This window comes from Dichotomopilus funicola (genome assembly GCF_033296635.1).
Source record: "Dichotomopilus funicola strain CBS 141.50 unplaced genomic scaffold C8A04scaffold_1, whole genome shotgun sequence".
Lineage (NCBI taxonomy): Eukaryota > Fungi > Ascomycota > Sordariomycetes > Sordariales > Chaetomiaceae > Dichotomopilus > Dichotomopilus funicola.
The window spans coordinates 413,928-430,870 of NW_026944022.1; the positions used below are offsets into that span (position 1 = coordinate 413,928).

The 16,943-nt window shown below is 55.1% G+C and overlaps 5 protein-coding genes across 5 annotated transcripts; 3 read left to right on the plus strand and 2 right to left on the minus strand.

Annotated features, from left to right (window-relative positions):
- Positions 1–313: 313 nt before the first annotated feature.
- Positions 314–1,006, minus strand: C8A04DRAFT_23852 (mitochondrial ribosomal protein subunit L20-domain-containing protein; the record flags this gene model as incomplete). The annotated part of the gene is made up of 1 exon (XM_062778846.1): positions 314–1,006. One exon carries the CDS (start codon positions 1,004–1,006, stop codon positions 314–316), a length of 693 nt encoding a protein of 230 aa, XP_062641430.1.
- A 1,076-nt stretch (positions 1,007–2,082) lies between these two features.
- C8A04DRAFT_33588 (uncharacterized protein) lies at positions 2,083–4,368 on the plus strand (the record flags this gene model as incomplete). The annotated part of the gene is made up of 7 exons (XM_062782513.1): positions 2,083–2,206; positions 2,278–2,352; positions 2,477–3,194; positions 3,260–3,574; positions 3,669–3,751; positions 3,818–4,170; positions 4,228–4,368. The coding sequence occupies 7 exons, from the start codon at positions 2,083–2,085 to the stop codon at positions 4,366–4,368; spliced, it is 1,809 nt and encodes a 602-aa protein (XP_062641431.1).
- Positions 4,369–7,269: 2,901 nt separating this feature from the next.
- C8A04DRAFT_23854 (uncharacterized protein) lies at positions 7,270–8,634 on the plus strand (the record flags this gene model as incomplete). Its single annotated transcript, XM_062778847.1, has 1 exon — positions 7,270–8,634. The coding sequence occupies one exon, from the start codon at positions 7,270–7,272 to the stop codon at positions 8,632–8,634; it is 1,365 nt and encodes a 454-aa protein (XP_062641432.1).
- Positions 8,635–9,733: 1,099 nt separating this feature from the next.
- C8A04DRAFT_8649 (POT family-domain-containing protein) lies at positions 9,734–11,676 on the minus strand (the record flags this gene model as incomplete). Its single annotated transcript, XM_062785193.1, has 2 exons — positions 9,734–10,428; positions 10,518–11,676. The coding sequence occupies 2 exons, from the start codon at positions 11,674–11,676 to the stop codon at positions 9,734–9,736; spliced, it is 1,854 nt and encodes a 617-aa protein (XP_062641433.1).
- Positions 11,677–14,199: 2,523 nt separating this feature from the next.
- Positions 14,200–16,225, plus strand: C8A04DRAFT_33590 (dityrosine transporter 1; the record flags this gene model as incomplete). The annotated part of the gene is made up of 4 exons (XM_062782514.1): positions 14,200–14,290; positions 14,449–14,798; positions 14,980–15,122; positions 15,217–16,225. 4 exons carry the CDS (start codon positions 14,200–14,202, stop codon positions 16,223–16,225), a joined length of 1,593 nt encoding a protein of 530 aa, XP_062641434.1.
- Between the last annotated feature and the right edge of the window lie 718 nt (positions 16,226–16,943).

Consider the following 16,943-nt stretch of genomic DNA (forward strand, 5'->3'; position numbering starts at 1 on the left):
GTACATCGGCAAATCGCCTGCCGCAATCTTCCCCCCATCCATTGTCATGCCGACACTGGAGTACTCCGTTAAATCGTTGTGCTGGCCGCGCTCAATTCATTGTCTCCTTCCCTCCACTAGCAATTTAGTTCCAAGACTTTGGAGCAGAAGGGTGACACAAGTGCTAGTTCCGAGTCCCTCCACCTAACACCAAGTCCTTCTAGGAAACCCGGAGGGATCAAATAGCAGGCCAAAAGCTAGCCCAACTTTCGTCCCCCCATGCCCCAGCTATCGCATATTTTATCCACTACACACCCATGCAGAAGCAGGCTGCTCAAAGTTGACCGTTAAACAGTAACCCAAGCCGCGCAGCCCGTTCCTCACGAGCGGCCCGCCGGCGCGGACCCCAGCGCTCCTTGGTCGCCGTCAGCTGGGCGTCAATCTTCTCCTTGTGGCCACGCGGCGCCTGGCACACCATAAGCACAAACAGCTTGCTACACTTAAACCGCTTGGCCAGCGTCAGCACACTGTTGGTTACGGGGTCTTCGGTGCGCAATCTCCGCATCTCCTCTATGTCTTCCTTGGTCAGATGGTGTTGTGGCTTGTACAGGGGCTCGCCATTGCGCTTGCCCAATGCGGGGAAGCTTTCGGGAGAGATTCCCGTGGACGTGACTGTTGGATCTGGCGGGGCTTGTGATGTTTCTGTTGTTGAAGATGTAGGTGTAGGTGCTGCAGAAGCCGGGGAGGGTCGTAATGGTGAGGCGGACGCGGGGTGGGAGACGGAGAAAAGTTCAGAGGCGAGATTGGCACGCCGACGGGGGTCGTTGGTCGGCAGGAACTTGAATGGCGTGTGGAGGACGGAGGCAGCAGAGGCTGGCGGGTTGTAGATGATGTGGTCTGCTGTCGGGCGGGTGGCGCGGTCGGCGGGGCTCCCGTCAGGGCTGATGAACGAACCGTGCGGGCCAATTCGAAGGGCGCGCCGGGTCCGGGCCGACGTCGCCTTGTGTCGGACTCCAGAGGGGAGCATTCGGAGGGCGAGAACAGCCTGCCGGCAGCAGGGTGCCGCAGGTCTTGTGAGGATACTTTCCATCTGTCGAGGGTGGGGGAGGGGGGTCTCCCGATGTGCGAGGGATAAGAGAAAGTCGCTGCCCGAATCGGGGACAGGCTCGGTACCCGCGGCGATCGGTCTCAATGCGGGAAGGGGCGGAGAGGAAGAGAGATAACGGTTGCGATTGAGGGCGAGTATCTGTACCGTCGATGTTGGGGGCCGCCGTCCACACCACCTTCACACACTCGACGTCGAATATGAGGTCGTGTTCTCGAACTCAACTTTTTTCGCCGCGGGCCGGCAACGTCACGTGGAGATTTCACTATCTTGGGATTAGCGTGTGTGGTGTGGGGTTTGGATGGTTCGGCCAATCATAACATCGCCGGGTTCGAGTCCCCACTCTCCCGAGTCTCGCCGGGCCGGGTGGAGCCAGGCCATCGGCCTTCCGCCGAAGAATTCATTCCATCTCCGACCTCCGTTCAAAACGGATATGACCATCGTGCCATTTGCCGTCTTCGGTATCTATTAAACCTCCTTCCAAACTCTTCCTTTGCTGTTTGCTACCCAACCTAGCACTTCCAGCCTTCCCACCTGCGCGCCGTTGCTGGCGGCCACACCCTTGATGATGCTCGCCGGTTGGCGAACCCCGCCATCTAGGCATCGCCGTCACCGGCAAAGACGGGCGCACACTGCAGGACAGGGCTGCGCTATTCGTCAGACGGGGCTCATAACGCCGTCTTCCCCTCCCCTATTTGGTAACCGCTGTAACAACGAACGGCCTTTGTGGGGGCCAAAAATAACCGCCAAGGTCCCGCAATCTATGCAACGGTAGGACGCGCCTGAAATCTCCTTCCTCGCTTGCCGCAGTCAGCGTGAAGATCCCCCTTTCTTGGCGCCGATGTCCGCCCCACCAGGCAACCCGGCCGTTTCTGCAAGAGTCTTGTGCTCGACAATCTCTCAAAACGCGGGACAACCCCAATTGGTGCGACGTTCACTCTTTTCGCGTGCCGTCGGCTTCTTCATGTCGCGCTAGAAGGGCGAAGTTACGAACCCCAATGGCTCTCGCCAGGAGGCAATCGTTGACAGTGCTCAGTGTCCTGAGCCTGTTCTGCGCGCTTGTGACGGCTGTTCTTGAAGTCCCTGCGCGCAACACATTTCTCGTGCGAGAAAAGTCTGCTGGTTCGTTTCTTCCCTTCGCGATCACTCGCGCTTTCTTCCCCATGTGTACAATGATCCTGATGTCTCGACAGCGACCGTTATTGGCGATTATGTTTACGTTGATGGGGGCGAGCTTTCACAATGGTCGGTAAACCGGGTCCGGGAAGGTAGGTAGAGTCTTCTAGACCTCCTGATCTAGCCCCGAGCATACAAAGGGCGGGACAGGATGTTTGAAGTCATTCCATCACGGCTGCCAGCAACCGTCAATACTAAACGGTAAACCCAAAATAGGCATTCCTGCCGAATACACCCTCTCCATCGATATCAGCAGGTCATGGAGCACCAGCGACGCCCCAATCCGCTCGTTTCTTAAAACTGGGCCGCAGAAGTCCGGCCTATCTCTTTGGACAGACAGCCAGGCCGGGGAATTCTACTCATGGGGCGGTCAGTTTCCAGCTGGCCTGAGCGACAATATTACGGCGCCCGCACTTTGGAAATTTAAGGTGGACGGTAAAGGGGGCGGGGAATGGTCTAAAGTGAGAGCAGCAAACGAGGGAGCCTTTCAGGCCATCCGTTCAACCCAACTATCCGCGACCGCCAACACGGATAACACGGCGTTCATAATTGGAGGTCAAGTCGATAGGTTCGCGGAGCCCAATTTAACCGCCGTCGGGCAGGTGGTGGGCGGGATGGTGACATACAACTTGGCGTCACGTGTGTGGACGAACGAAACCGACAACAGCCCGTTTAAGACGCTTGTCGGAGCCTCGGCTCATTTCCTTCCTGGGGTTGGGTCCAACGGCCTGATCATGCTCCTCGGTGGGCTCTCACCCGGCAGAGTGGGCATGATGGATGGCACCGCCCCGGCTTCGGATCTGTATAATCTCACCTTCTTTGACCCGGAGACAAAAAAGGTGTATTGGCAGACAACAACAGGCGAAATTCCACCGACGCCCCGGATGCAGGCTTGTACGGCGATGATTAAATCCCCCGACGGTGGTTACGAGATGTGAGTGTGTGCGGTGAGGCCCGGGTACCTAATGGAGAGCTGGAATGACTGACAAGGCGCTCTAGCTTCATCTCCGGCGGGATCAACCTCCGCGATCTCCTCACCTACCAGGACGCTTACATGCTTAGCCTGCCTGGTTTTGTGTGGAGGAAGGTCCCCGATATACCGTATAGCGCGCGCGGCGACGCCACCTGCGTGCAAATAGGGCCTAGACATGTACTGAGCATGTTTGGGAAAGATATTTGGGGGCTCACGCAGGACCCGGCGCCCAACGGCATGTTGATTTTTGATTTGGTCGCCATGCAGTGGAGAGACTCTTACGATGCCACCGCTGGTGAATACGAACGGCCATCCGACCTGAAGACGTGGTATAACAATGGGTACGTCTCTTCCTTGTGTCTCCTTTCTCTATTGTTTTCCGTGTCTACTCTGTTGGTGTGGTATTGCGGAATGTGGGTCTAATAAAGTACACAGGTCGTTTGACAAGGTGAAGTGGTCCTCGAATGAAATGAAACGGCTGTTTGCAATTAGGACGCCCTCGCCGACTTCGAGCACAAGTGAGTTTCTGGCGCCCTGAAGGTCATTTACTCCACAGCCAGGCGGCCGGCTAACCAGAAGCACAGCCGGAAATCCCGGGTCAACGCCAACCAATACTCCCGGCACTCAACCAAGCCCAACCGGTGAACCCGAGACGTCTTCACCGACTCCGGTCGGTGCCATTGCTGGCGGTGTTATCGGTGGTGTTGCGGGGCTGGCACTCATTGCCATAACAATTTGGTTCTTCCTCCGACGCCGGAAAGGGGGCAGCAGTGCGGGGACAGATCCCACCCTGGATGGTACCGACGGCCCTGGTGACGACAAATACCTTCACATTCCCGGAACCGAGGCACCTCGCGGGCCGACAGAACTGTCCTCACCACGATCCCCAGTTGAGGCCGATTCTCATGGAATGCGCGGCGACATGAGGCACCAGGGGGTGCCTCAAACCCATCATGAGATGGGGAACCAGGGGGCGCATCAAACCCATCATGAGGTGGATCCAACTTCCCACACTTATTACGAGATGGATCCCCAAGCACCGTATGCGTTTCACGAGATGGACTCGCGGCCGCCGGCTGCCGAGATGGATAATACTTCACGTGGCGGGTGGAGGCAATTTGGGGGCCGGACATGACCCATAGGTATATACGTGTATGTATGTGGTTTTCGTGGGAAGGTTGCATTAACTTGTTCGCACGGGCTTAATCGCCGTGTACAAATTTTTGAATGGTTTTAGTTTCGTGATAAAAATAAATGAATCGGGCAACGCAATGCCCCAGTACCAATGTTCATGCCGCCTCAGGGCCTTGTGAGGTGGTCGTGCTTGGTGTCTCGAGGTCACATATTCCAACGTTCACGGTTTCCTGTCGGTTGATAGGCGGTGCGCGGTCAGCGCGCCTAGCTCTATAATACCAAGTTTCGTGGAGGGTGCAAACAAGTTGGCGGCCAACAAGCTGGTGACCAACAATTCAACAACCAACAGCACATTGTTGCTTCGGTTTAGATTGCCGCCTCAAAGCGTCCTTCTTGATCCAGAGTACACAGTGAGGTTGGTTCATCAAGGAACGTATCATGGTCCCGTGTGCAACAAAATACGTCGCGTTCCCGCCAACCACGGCGTCCCCTGGTGCCTGCAGTGAGGCAGCCGTATAACAGGGCTTTGATTCATTAGAGACACGGGGCCCGTGTTTCTAGTAGAGGCCCTTCTAACAGAATTTCGACCACACTGATAGTTACGTACTTCTTGTGCGTTTGTTGACCATCAACCCCTAGAAGCATCTGAACACCACAATAGTTGTGGTATGTTCTTCCAAAAGCAGCCTCGGTACTCCGCCGCGGTTTGGGAGAATAGGAAAACGGGGGTAAGAGGGTACGGCGACGGAAACGGCAATGTTAACGCATAAACGAAAATGGACCGTGGCCAACATTCACGAAATACGGCCAGCGGCGACTAGAGCGTTCCCCTCTCGAACCGAGCCTTCGCATCAAAATATCAATGGTGTCACACCAAAGTTGACTGGCTCAATCTAGAGAAGGCCAAGCAGCAAACGGGAATGGCTTTTGAAGCCATCTCGCCCTCGATCCCCCCAATAGTTGCTCGAGGACTCCGGGCGGGCCCCGCGCTTTTTGGTTATGTTCATGAGAATGGGAGGGTCATAGGGTTTCCATTGGAGAAAATCGAGGGAAGTTGTCCTTTGATTCAGTATCTGAGAGCCTGCGGGATGGCTCGAGGGAAACTCCACGAGCTGGGTTTATTCCATGGAAATCTGGTACAATCTTCTTGTTACCAAAGCAGGGGTGAATCTGCTCGACTGTAAACGCCTTAGAGAAAATGTCAAGGAACTAGAGAGTTGGGACCAGCGGAGGTTTCATGTCCCATGGCGATAGCAGCCGATATTGAAGCTCGAGGCTTATGACATGGGTACTTACACATACAAGCTTACCAACGTCGATGTCCTCCTTGTCGATGCATTTCAGATGTTGAGGGGGCATGGAGGGGTCGTTCGTTATTCCCGGCGCATTACTGACAGGTAGCATATCCCTATACGTTCAGTCTTGGACTTACAATAACCTTGAGGCTGCCTCTACCCAAACTTCCTTTGGGGGAGAACGACCGAGTTCAAGCTGGAAGACAACAAGAAGATTGTTGGTTGAAAGGAGAAAACGGCCGACTGCCTGCCCAAAAAGCCGGATCTTGGCGCTGTGGGCCCCACTGTAGCGCATTACGTCGTCAAGGGACCGGTCTGGATCACACCCCTCTTTTGGCCTTGGAGCGCCGCCAAACAGCGTCATTCCCTGCTGATCGCGATTTGCAGTCCCGAGGTCACCGGGTCGCTTGCCTTCCCAGGCCGCTAACAAAGCAAAAGGAGAGAAAAAATGACGAAGATGCGGAAAGGCGGCGCCTCCCTTCCCTTGTCTCTGCAGCTGACATAGCTAGCCTTTATTACTTTATTGTTCCTGTCCGTTTGTAAGAGTAAGAGAAAGCCACAACACTTCATTCATATCGGGAGGTGCAGTGTCTCTTGTCAGCATTGCGCACCGAGTACTTCGTATCATCCGGCTGTCCTCTTCTCATAGGTACCTAGGTACCGACGGTATCCACGCCCCGCGCTGTCGGTCGAACCGACGGAACCGGGCGAGAAAAAAGGGAGAGGGGAAAGGAAAGGAAGGAAAAGGAAGGGGAAACGACAGTTGGGCCACGGAATCACAGCAGTGGGCGGTAACCTACGACAAGAACACCTCGAACAAATCGGGCTTGGATCCAGGAACGGGAACCAAGCAGGGAACGCCGACCACCTTCCTGCAACCTGTTGCATCGTCGCATCACGCCGCCGCCCTCGTTTCGCGCCAGACCTGAAAAGCGCAAAAGGACGCAAGCAGCCATTCCACTGGGAGGGCTGAGCTTCCCCGCTGAGTGCCGACTTGCAACACTCGTCACGTCCCACCGGTCTCGCTTTCTTTTTTAAAGTTCGCAGTTGGCCTCGAAGACTTTTTTTTCTCCCAACGTCGCACGGAGCTAGCACTGGAAGAATAACTTGAGCAAACCAACATACATGTAGGTACGTTGGTCCCTTGGTAAGTCGGTTCTTAAGTCGCGAGGGACTGACTGGAGGGCCGGTTGCGCCCACCCCTTTCCCTTCCCCCCAATTTCCTGGTCATTGGTCCGACCACAAGACCACTTTATCATTGATATATTTGCGGCGGAACCGGACATCTGGCCCAAGGGATCACACACTCAACACACTCATCGTGTGCAACCTGCTTGTTAGCGGATACGGCTCAGCCGTTTGCACACGTTTGGAATTTTATGACAACGAGGGTTTATCAATTAACGTTAAATCACGGCCAGCGCTGCTCCACCGATCTTCAGGGTCTGCATTTGCTAACAAACTCCACTATCACTTACAGGAGAGTTCGGACGAGTTTCCCAAGCTGCAACCCTGCGCAAGGCCTTTTCGCTTGGCCCTTCGATAAAGCGACCGTCCGCATCACTAATTAGGCTCCGCCTTTTTTGTCTTGCGCCCAACAAGACGAGATGAGTCTTGCCTCGGAAACGCCCTCGCTGGGCAACACCACGTCGATTGCCGCCCCAGTCGACGCCAAAGGCAAGGAGAAACTGCAAAAGCCGCCCTTGGCCGCGAAACCTAGGGCTGGCGAAGGGGAGGAGAAAAAGAAGAGACGTAGCCTGTTTGGGCTTGGGAGGAAAAAGGCAGACGACTCTTCTGCAAACAAGTCCAACTCCGCCGTTAAACCCACGACAACGACGACCGCAACATCGACGCTGACCACCGGCCGCGCCAAACCCTCGTCGCCTATCCAAACCGACCATGCCCGTATCCCACCATCCTCGCCCGGTGGTCGCTCCGCTTTCGCATCCTCGCCACGACTAGCCTCGCCGGCCGGCTCGCAGATCTTTGAGCGCGACGTCCAAGAGAGCACTGCTGCCCTCCTTCCCAGCTCGCCCAATATTCCCTCGCACATCCAGACTGAGAACTACATCCCGCCCGTACTCGACGCCTCTTCCGAGGCCATCACCGACGGCCACCTCAGCCCAGACACCGTCGAGATCATCACGCACACCTCACACCAACCAGCAGGCGCCTCGCTTGCTGTCGGTGGCTATGGACACGGGTCTAGCCTTGCCCTGAGCCCACAATCCGCCGTCGCCACCGAACCCCCGTTGTGGACAGACGAACTCGACGCCTTCTCCACCGGTAACAACACAAACACCAACAACAACACGGCCACGACAACGACAACGACCAGCGCCAGCCCAGACACCGCGTCCAACTACGGCTCCTTCGACACCACCGACGTGCGGCGCCTCTCGTTCATCTCCTTTGCCGATGTCGTCCAGGCAGAACAACATCACGGCTCGCCGCCCTTCCCCGGCAGTAGCGTCACGGGCAGCCCGCCGCGAGATCGGGATCGGGATCGGGATAGTGTCCGTCTAACGGGGCTAACATCATTGTCCTCCTTTGGCGGGAGCGGTGGGAATGAGCTTGGGGTTGGGGGCTACAGTGGGAACGTCAGCCCCCCATTAAGCAAGGACGGATCCGTCAAGGGCTTGGAATTACACGGTCTCGGCGTTGGCGCCGGTGGCGCCGCGGCAACGGCACCGACGGCAACAACCGCGGGGATAGGCGCTTCGCGCGTGCGGGCGTCGAGTCCCGCCAGCGGGCATAGCCTTAGTCACGGGGCCGGGGGCAGATCTCTGGCGAGTCCGGCAAGTCTTGTCAGCATGCAGCTCCCTGGTGGCGGTTCGGCTGGTACCGGCGGCGGCGAGATTGCGATCGAAACGATGAGCCAGGCGTTGAGGAAAACGGGCAGTGGGGATTTGAGTGTCGGTGGGGTGTCGGGAAGTGGAGGGGTCAGGAGTTTCCCGACGAGTCCGATCTGATCTGGGTTGCGGGCGGAAGGGGGAAGGTCGTCAGTTGAGCTGTTGCTCTTCTTGAGGCTGCCATGCCGGGTTCGGGAACGAATCAGGGAAACAGGGCGAGAGGTGTTGCGGGAGCGGATGTTGTGAGGGAGGTTGCTGGATGCCCTCACCAGCTGCAACCGAGCAGCGTAACTGGTCATTTCGAGCAAGCGAGGAAGGGAGGCCGAGGGTGTTTACGCGATCAACTTGTTGAATTTTATCCCCCCTGGGCTTCGACGACGGAGACTTATCGCTTGGATTTCTCGCCCCTGCCTCGTTCTTGGCTTTCATTTTTCTGTGCGTTGATGCGATATGGAAGGTTTACCCTGTCTGAGTTTTGCTTGCTGCCATGTTTATGCTCAAATACCAATTGTGTTTTGTTCTGTTTTTGTGGTTTTTGTGTTCCTCTTGTGTTTTTCCTCGATTCGGGCTAGTTAAGGATAGGAAGGTAGCTTTTCCTAGTTCATGGTTTCCCAATGTGACTGGTATCGGGAGCTTGCTTGGTGTTGGTACAGAAATTGCTCGGCTAGTACCACTTTGGAAAACTGTCGGTCTTCAACTCCCAGCGTACAGGAAGGGTGAGATGGTGGATCATGGTTGAAAAAGATATATAAATGTCATCCTTCGATGTGGGCACAGGGCTTTTTGCGTCAGTTGAGGTTTACCACCTGGTTGGAGATAGTGTCTGTCCTGTGCCAAGTATTGACGTGGAGTACTAGTCCCTAAGATCATGAGGCAATACCCTACCCCCTCGTAACCCCCTATTGCTCAAACTCCAGAGCTTCTGAAAGTCCCTCAGGCGGGAAATACAGGCTTGATCTTACCAGCAAACACGATGAGCCTGGCGACGGCGCGACGGATGTTACGGTCAGTATAAACGAGGGTAGGAGCATTGTGTCAATAGAAATGGGTATATTTCCTGCCCTATGCTTGGCTAAAAGTCTACCCGCGTAGACCGTCCTTCCAACATGGCGAAATCGTAACCCCTGAACCTAAATAATCATTGCCCCCTTACTTAACCCAGCACCCATCCATATGCAGCTCAGATCTGACCAAACCTCACTACCACTCACCCAACCTCCTAAACCCTCACCTCCGACTTGTCGTCCTCCGCCAATTTGGCCTTGGCCACTTCGTCTCCAACCTCACCCTTAGGCAACATATTCAGTTCATCCTCCTGCTTATCCAAATGTCTGAACTGAATCCAGAACATGGTCCCTCCAATCACCGCCAGAATGGCCACCGTCGCGTAGTTCCACACGAGGAGCGGGTCATCCGCCAGCGGCACCAGCGCAAATCCAATCGCCGACGCGATGGCATTCATGAACAGCGCGACCGACTGCACCATGGAGCGCATGTTGGCGGGCGCCTTGGAGTGGGCATACTCGAGACTGGTGATGGACGCCATGATCTCGGAGAAGGCGATCAGCACGTAGGAGCCCGTCTGTGCCCACATGCTGATGTCGGCATTGGCGCAGTCGCGCTCGGTGCCGTCGGCCATGACGCCGTTGGCGTAGTTGCCGCACTCGCTGCGCTGGTAGATGTAGTACTGGATGACGCAGGCCCAGATCATGGCGCCGGCCGCGACGTAGTAGCCGACGGCGATGCGCTTGAGCGGGGTTGGGTTGATGCGGATCTTGCGCAGGGCAGGGTAGATTACGGCGTCGAGAAGGGGGATGAGGATGATTAGGGCGAAGGGATTGAGGTTAGTGAGCACGTCGTTGGGGACGCCACCGACTTTCATGGTTGCGGCTTGTGAGATGAGGTTGTTGTTGACTGGAAATAGTGTCAGATGATGCAAAGATTTATTCATCGGGACTGAGGCAGACGAGTGGTGAATGGCAAGCAGGGCAGAGTCAACTTACTTTGGTTGTAGCAGAGCCAGAACAACGGATACCACAGGAACACAGCGCACGCATTGAATCCACGGTGAACCTCGTCCACCCAAGCGTCGTTGAAGTCCATCCACTTCGGTCTGGTGGCAGCATCGAAGCGCGACGGTTTGACATTCTCCCAGAACGTGCCGTCATGGAGTTGCCGATATGTCTTGACCGGGTTGATAGACCAGCGGCCCTTGTTCGCGAGCAGGAACAGCTTGAAAGAACGACCGAGAACGGAGCCTTGCGGTGGCACGCGCTTGTATCTGTGTCGGCCCCAAAGCAGGACGAGCGGGCAGAAGCAGAGCAGGATGGTGGGCAGGCTGTAAGACAGCCAGAAGCCGACGTAATGCTCGCAGTAGACCATAGCGAGCTGGCCACACAGTGCGCCGATGTTGATGAATAGGTAGAAGTAGTGGTACACACGCGAAGCCGTTGCCGCAGGGTCGACAATGACGCGCTCGCCACTGGGAAGCGTTCTCACAATCATGCGCTCCAGGTCGAGTTGCTCGACAATGAGAGGGTTCACATTGGGCTTAAAACCGCCCGTGCCAACCCCCATGAAGATGATGCCGATAATAAAAGCGGCAAGGGAACCGTTGGGATTCTTGATGACCGGTGGGAGCGCGGAAACGATGAGGATGAGGTGGCCCAAGATGTCGATGACAAGGGCAGCGCCGATGGTCCGGTAACGACCCAGGAAGCTGTCGGCAACCCAGGCACCAAAGAGGGGCATTGTGTACTGCCAGAACGAGTTGAACGTTGTTAGGGAGAAAGCCGTCCGTTGGCCGAGGCCAAGAGCACCCGCCTGGCCATTGTTAATGTCGTAGCTGGCACCGGTGGACGAGTACTCGGGGCGCGGCTGCTGAATAAAGTTGGTAAAGACCGCCGTAGTGCCATAATACGAGAAGCGCTCGCACAACTCGATGAAGGCGATAGTATAGATGTTCCAAGGAATTTTGTCAGGTACTCGTCGTAGCGTGTGTAGCTCCTCCTCGGTTGGGCTTGCGCCGTCAGCGGCGGCTCTTATACCGACCTTCTCTTGTCCTTGTCGAGAAACATCGGAGTCGACAATGGTAGTTTCCTTGTCTTTGACAACGGCTTGGACATCATCGCTGACCGCGACGCTGGTGGGATCGGACGCCATTGCGAAGAGGCAAACACATCAGTGAATCCGAAATATTTGGTTGAGAGAGGAGAAAAGAGAGATTGTGGAGAGAGACGCGTGAATCAAATCCTCGAGTGCCCGGCACGTCATTTATCTTTAATATATAAGACGTGCATGGGGCACACACACCACGTCACAGTAACGCATGCCCCGCATGGGACCGTTCAATGGGGCATGGCAAGATACCCTTCCGGGATAAGGGTTGAACTTTCCAAATTCGCAACGTCTCGGGAGTGGATAGGCATGGAACTAATTCTGGTGTAGTTGTGTAACCCTCAGGTAAGAATGCGTGCTGGGAGGGGCCGGCCATCCAGCGAGCACACGAGTGTTGGAAAGTGCGTAAAAGTCTTGGAACTCTTGTCACCTTCCAAGATGGTTCAGAATGCCAAGGGAGAGACAAGTGAGCGGCAGGGTTTGACCTCCGGTTCCCCAGCCCCATATCAGATTGGAACAGAGCTATGAATGGGGAAAAACACGGCGTTGTTGAAGAACATCTAGCTGGGCCCCACGAACCTTACGAAGTTTGACATCTAACCGGGTATCTTCCCCTAGCCGCTAGAAAGAAACAACGTCGTTGCTTGACCGAATCTCTTCGAATATTCCGGCGGCCGCGAGAAACACGACGGGCAACCACTGGGAGTCCAATCGAGGAACTCTGAGGGTGTACTTGAGGAGACCGAGAGGTGCAGCAAGGTAACCATTTCCCCGCGGCTCAACAGCCAAAAACACCAACGCCCAGCCGCTTGGCAACTCTCGTTTGACTGGATCGATAGGCCATGTTTGTCGTGCGACGCTTGGCGTGTCTTGTCCGGTGTCCGCCAAGCGATGCCGAGCCGTGCCGAGCGCGGTGGAGGAAGCTTCGCTTTGCCGGGAAGCCGTCTGCAACCGGAGTTCTGGCCGATTTTGTCGGGGCACTTGTGGCCCATCCAGTGAAATTGATGCCGGGCAGCACCCGCCGCCGGCCTTCAGTCGGTCCCTTGGCCCTTGGCTTTACCGAACGTAGTGAACAAATCCGGGGGTATTGATTTGACATGCTGCCACACAAGGAGCTCCCTGCAGATAGAAGATAACCTTGGATGGAAATATTTATCTTTGGGTTTTGATAGTGCTTGCCCAGCCTCATCCTCGCCATCCACATGTTTGGCTTGCTTTGTCTCCTTCCCGAACAGTTGCTGGGTGTTTTGGCTTGACAAACACTATCAAAACCACCATCGGTTAGCCATGTAACTGCACTTGGTAAAGGATTTGCGGATGGATTCGGCCCCATTAGGCGGCCGAGAGGCAATTTCCTGTGCCTTTGTTTGTGACCGTCGGTTTGTGAAGAAAACCTGAGAGGGGAGACGAGATGGGGAGGAGAGAAACGTAGCATGTCCGCTCCATTAGGTACCGAGCTACTTTGCTTCGCTCGGCAGTGTAGTGTCACGTTGACACCCTTGGACGGTCGGTATGCATGGTCAGCATACACTAGGTAGTAAACCTCTGCTGGTGCGGCTCGGATGCTGTCGTTGGTGGGTATCTCGTTTGCTGCAATGGCGAGGGGGTGTGGGGAAGGTCGTGTGTGGACAGAGGTCGACCTCCAAAGTCCAAACGCCCCAACCAGTGCCAATCCTGTAACCTTTTCTCGACAATTTTTCCCCTTTCCCAATTGGCTGAAGAGGCAAGGCTGGACAAGAGACCGGCAATCCTCTTTGCACCTGCCAATTTGGGACGGTCGGTCGAGGTTGAGATTTGGTTGAAGTGGTACTCGGGACTTGTGCCTCTGTGGCGCAACAACCCGAAAAATTTATCCGCTCTCTTCTTCAACCTCGGGATGTTTGCTTCGTCGTCGTGCGTGTTGCAGGAGGTCTCGCGACAGCGATTTTTCTAAAGTAGCCTAGCCCGTGAAAAGGCAAAGAATTGGATTGCACTTGTGTCTAGGCATTCGAGCTTCTAAAAAGTTGAGAGAAGCCAAGCATCTTCAAAATATTAGACTATCTGGATTTGCACTTCCTCTCCTCGAACATAACACCAGCACCACCTGTTATTCAAGAGTGTCCATTTTCTGCAGCAATAGATATTTGCCTCCTGCGTCAGACTGTTATAGTAAGGAAATAACTAGTTCATGTGTTGGGCCATTCCGACGACGATGGCAGGAACTTATACAACCCTAACCCTCCCTTTGCACCCTTACTGTTACACATCACATCCTTGACATCCTCGGCTCTTCTTCGCCCGACGGCATCTTCACCCGGATCGGAAGCCGCAACGGAAGTTTTTGCCCCCGGTCTATCTCCGGCATGAAGATACAACCTTGCGAAAAAGTCCGTCATCGCACACAATGTTTGCCATTTGTTATCCAATATACCTTATCACTTGGTGGGAGGTGATCGCACAATACTTCACAGAGCCTGGATAGGGGTGAAATCTTGAGTTTTTCTCGGCTATTACCGCTAGTACTCGAACCTGAACCAAAGCCGTGGGCTATGACTGCTCCTGAACAAGTAACTAGCGGTGGTGTGCAAGATGGGGCCTTTTTTCACGAGGAAGGGGAACCTCCGCCTACGGGGCGCCAACTCCAACCCTCTCGGGCACCACCTATTCCTGACCTGGACAAGTTAGAGCCAGTCCTAGGCGAAGAAGCTCAAAACCGCCGTAGTTCCTCTCCGAAAGACCCCGCCTTGGCCCCGGGACCGATAACAGGGCCAAGCCCGGCCCCGGATCCGGGCTATGACCCAGAAGCGGACTCGATTCACCCCGCCCCGAAATCGACAGCATCAATACCGACAGCACCAGTACCACCACCCTTACTAGATGATCATGTCTCCGTTGGTGAGCATCTCGCGGCCGCCGGAACCCATGCTTCATCGCACATCTCCATCCCGGACGCAGTATATGACCGGTTTCCACGGCACCGCAAGATTGTCATCGTGGCTCTGCTCTCGTTCTGTTCGTTCCTATCGCCTGTGTCGAGTACGTCCGTGCTAGCCGCCACGCCTGAGGTGGCTGCCGAGTACGGGACGGATGGGACGGTCATCAATGTTGTCAATGCCATATACATGCTCATGATGGGCCTGTCACCGGTGGTGTGGGGGCCAATGAGCGAGGTTTACGGGAGGCGGCGGGTGAGTTATACCTCGTTCATTTCATTTATTCCTCCCTTCCTTCCCCTTATTGAAGGAACAGTCTCACTCTAAACGCGGCTGGGGTTGGATAGCTTGAAAGGAGTCTTTGGGACTCAGAGGCTAGTCACTAAATATGGGGTGAAGGAAATGAAACTGGACAAACAGCTCACATAATCTGCAGATAAACCAAATAACGGCAGTTCTTTTTTGTGGGTGTAGCATTGGAACTGCTCTAGCTCCGAATCTTGCCTCATTTTTCGTCTTTCGAGTCCTCACCGCATTCGAGGGGACGGCATTCATTCTGGTTGGGTCAGCTTGCATTGGGTGAGTAGCCCCGTGCTAAGAGGTATCTAGGGAGCTGGTCGAGCAACTATAATTACTGGAGTCGGCAAACTAACCCTCTATCTTTTTACCATAGTGACATTTATCGCCCAACCGAACGTGCCACTGCTCTTGGCTGGTTTCTATCGGGAACATTAATCGGGCCCGCCTTTGGCCCCTTCATCGGCGGCATCATCGTCACTTACACCTCGTGGCGCGTCATATTCTGGCTACAGACTGGGCTATCTGGTCTCGCGGCGCTTTTTACCTTCACCCCCTTACTCCCCGAGACGATTCACCACCGCAAGGTAGATGATCTTGAAGGCTACTCGTCGCGCCAGCGGTTCTCCGTCCTCTGGAGCATGGTCAACCCAACACGGGTGCTCCGACTCTTCATCTACCCCAACCTAATCACCACCGGCCTAGCTTCTTCGAGCGTCGTCTGGAATATGTACAGCCTCCTGACACCGATCCGGTACGTGCTCAACCCGCGCTTCCACCTGACCACGCCGATGCAATCTGGCTTGTTCTATCTGGCCCCCGGTACCGGTTACCTTGTGGGCACGTTGGTCGGTGGTCGGTATGCCGACCATATTGTCAAAAAGTGGATTGTCAAGCGCGATGGCGTGCGAGTACCGGAGGACCGACTACGCTCGGCGCTGCCGTTTATGGGCGCCGTAATCCCGGCGTGTTTACTCATCTACGGCTGGGGTGTAGAGAAGGAAGTTGGCGGGATTCCGCTAGCAGTGATCACCTTGTTTGTGCAAGGTGTAGCGCAGCTGTTTTGTTTCCCAAGTCTCAACACGTATTGCCTCGACGTCATGCAGGGCCGTGGGGCCGAGGTCATAGCGGGCAACTACTTTGTGCGGTACCTCTTTGCGTGCGCAGCCACGGCGTGTGTCCTACCGGCCGTCCAGGGGATCGGGGTGGGTTGGTTCTCAACCATTACCGCGGCGTTTCTGGTCATTAGCACGGTGGCTGTGCAGGCCACGGTGTGGAGGGGGAGGAACTGGAGGGAAAGTGTGGACCGCCGGCGTAGGGCGAGGCGGATGGGAGAACAGAGCATTGCTAGCAAGGAGCTAGATCGGTTGGCTAATAGGGCGTAACGTCGCTCACTGGAGACCTTGGGGCAGCAAACTACGGCGAGAAAGTCACTAGAATAGACGCGCGAAGCTAGATGTGCAGGTGAGTATTTTGGTTACTCCTAGGACGCGCGAGGGGACTTGGGGACGGGGAGAGCAGGAAGAACAGAGGACCCTCAGGGTTGGATGTACCGATGTACGTAGAAATAACTAGCATCCGTAAATGCCTCATTCCCTTATGTTGACCTGTCCGGAGTTGCTTCGGTTTATAGCTGAAAGTCTTCAACCAGAACACCTACGTTATACTTGCATAAACATCTTCGACCCTTAGGCGAAGCAATACAGCGTAAATAAGATCTGCTCCGCGGAAAAGATGTTAACCTCGGCCCTTAGGATGGATCTCCGGTCCGATGAGAATCCTAGCTTCTTGTAACCCGTGCTAGGTTGTCACCGCCGCACGTAACACCGACGTCGACAGGTGAGCGAGGCTTTGTAGAGTTGCCTTGAAGTTTGCATTAGAGCTCTAGTTGTCGCTGGGTGGGTGTTGGGTTGGAGCCTTATTATGCATTGTTATCACTGACGATCGGTCCAGATTCCCGCTTTTAAGGGTGGCGGGTGCGGCTAGCTAGATGATTATGAAACAGACTCGGCTGTTACACTTCGGGGTATGCATGTGTGGTGCAGTCGAAAAATTGTTGGGATGTTTCATGATTTCATTGATGCCTGAGTTCGCCGCAAAACG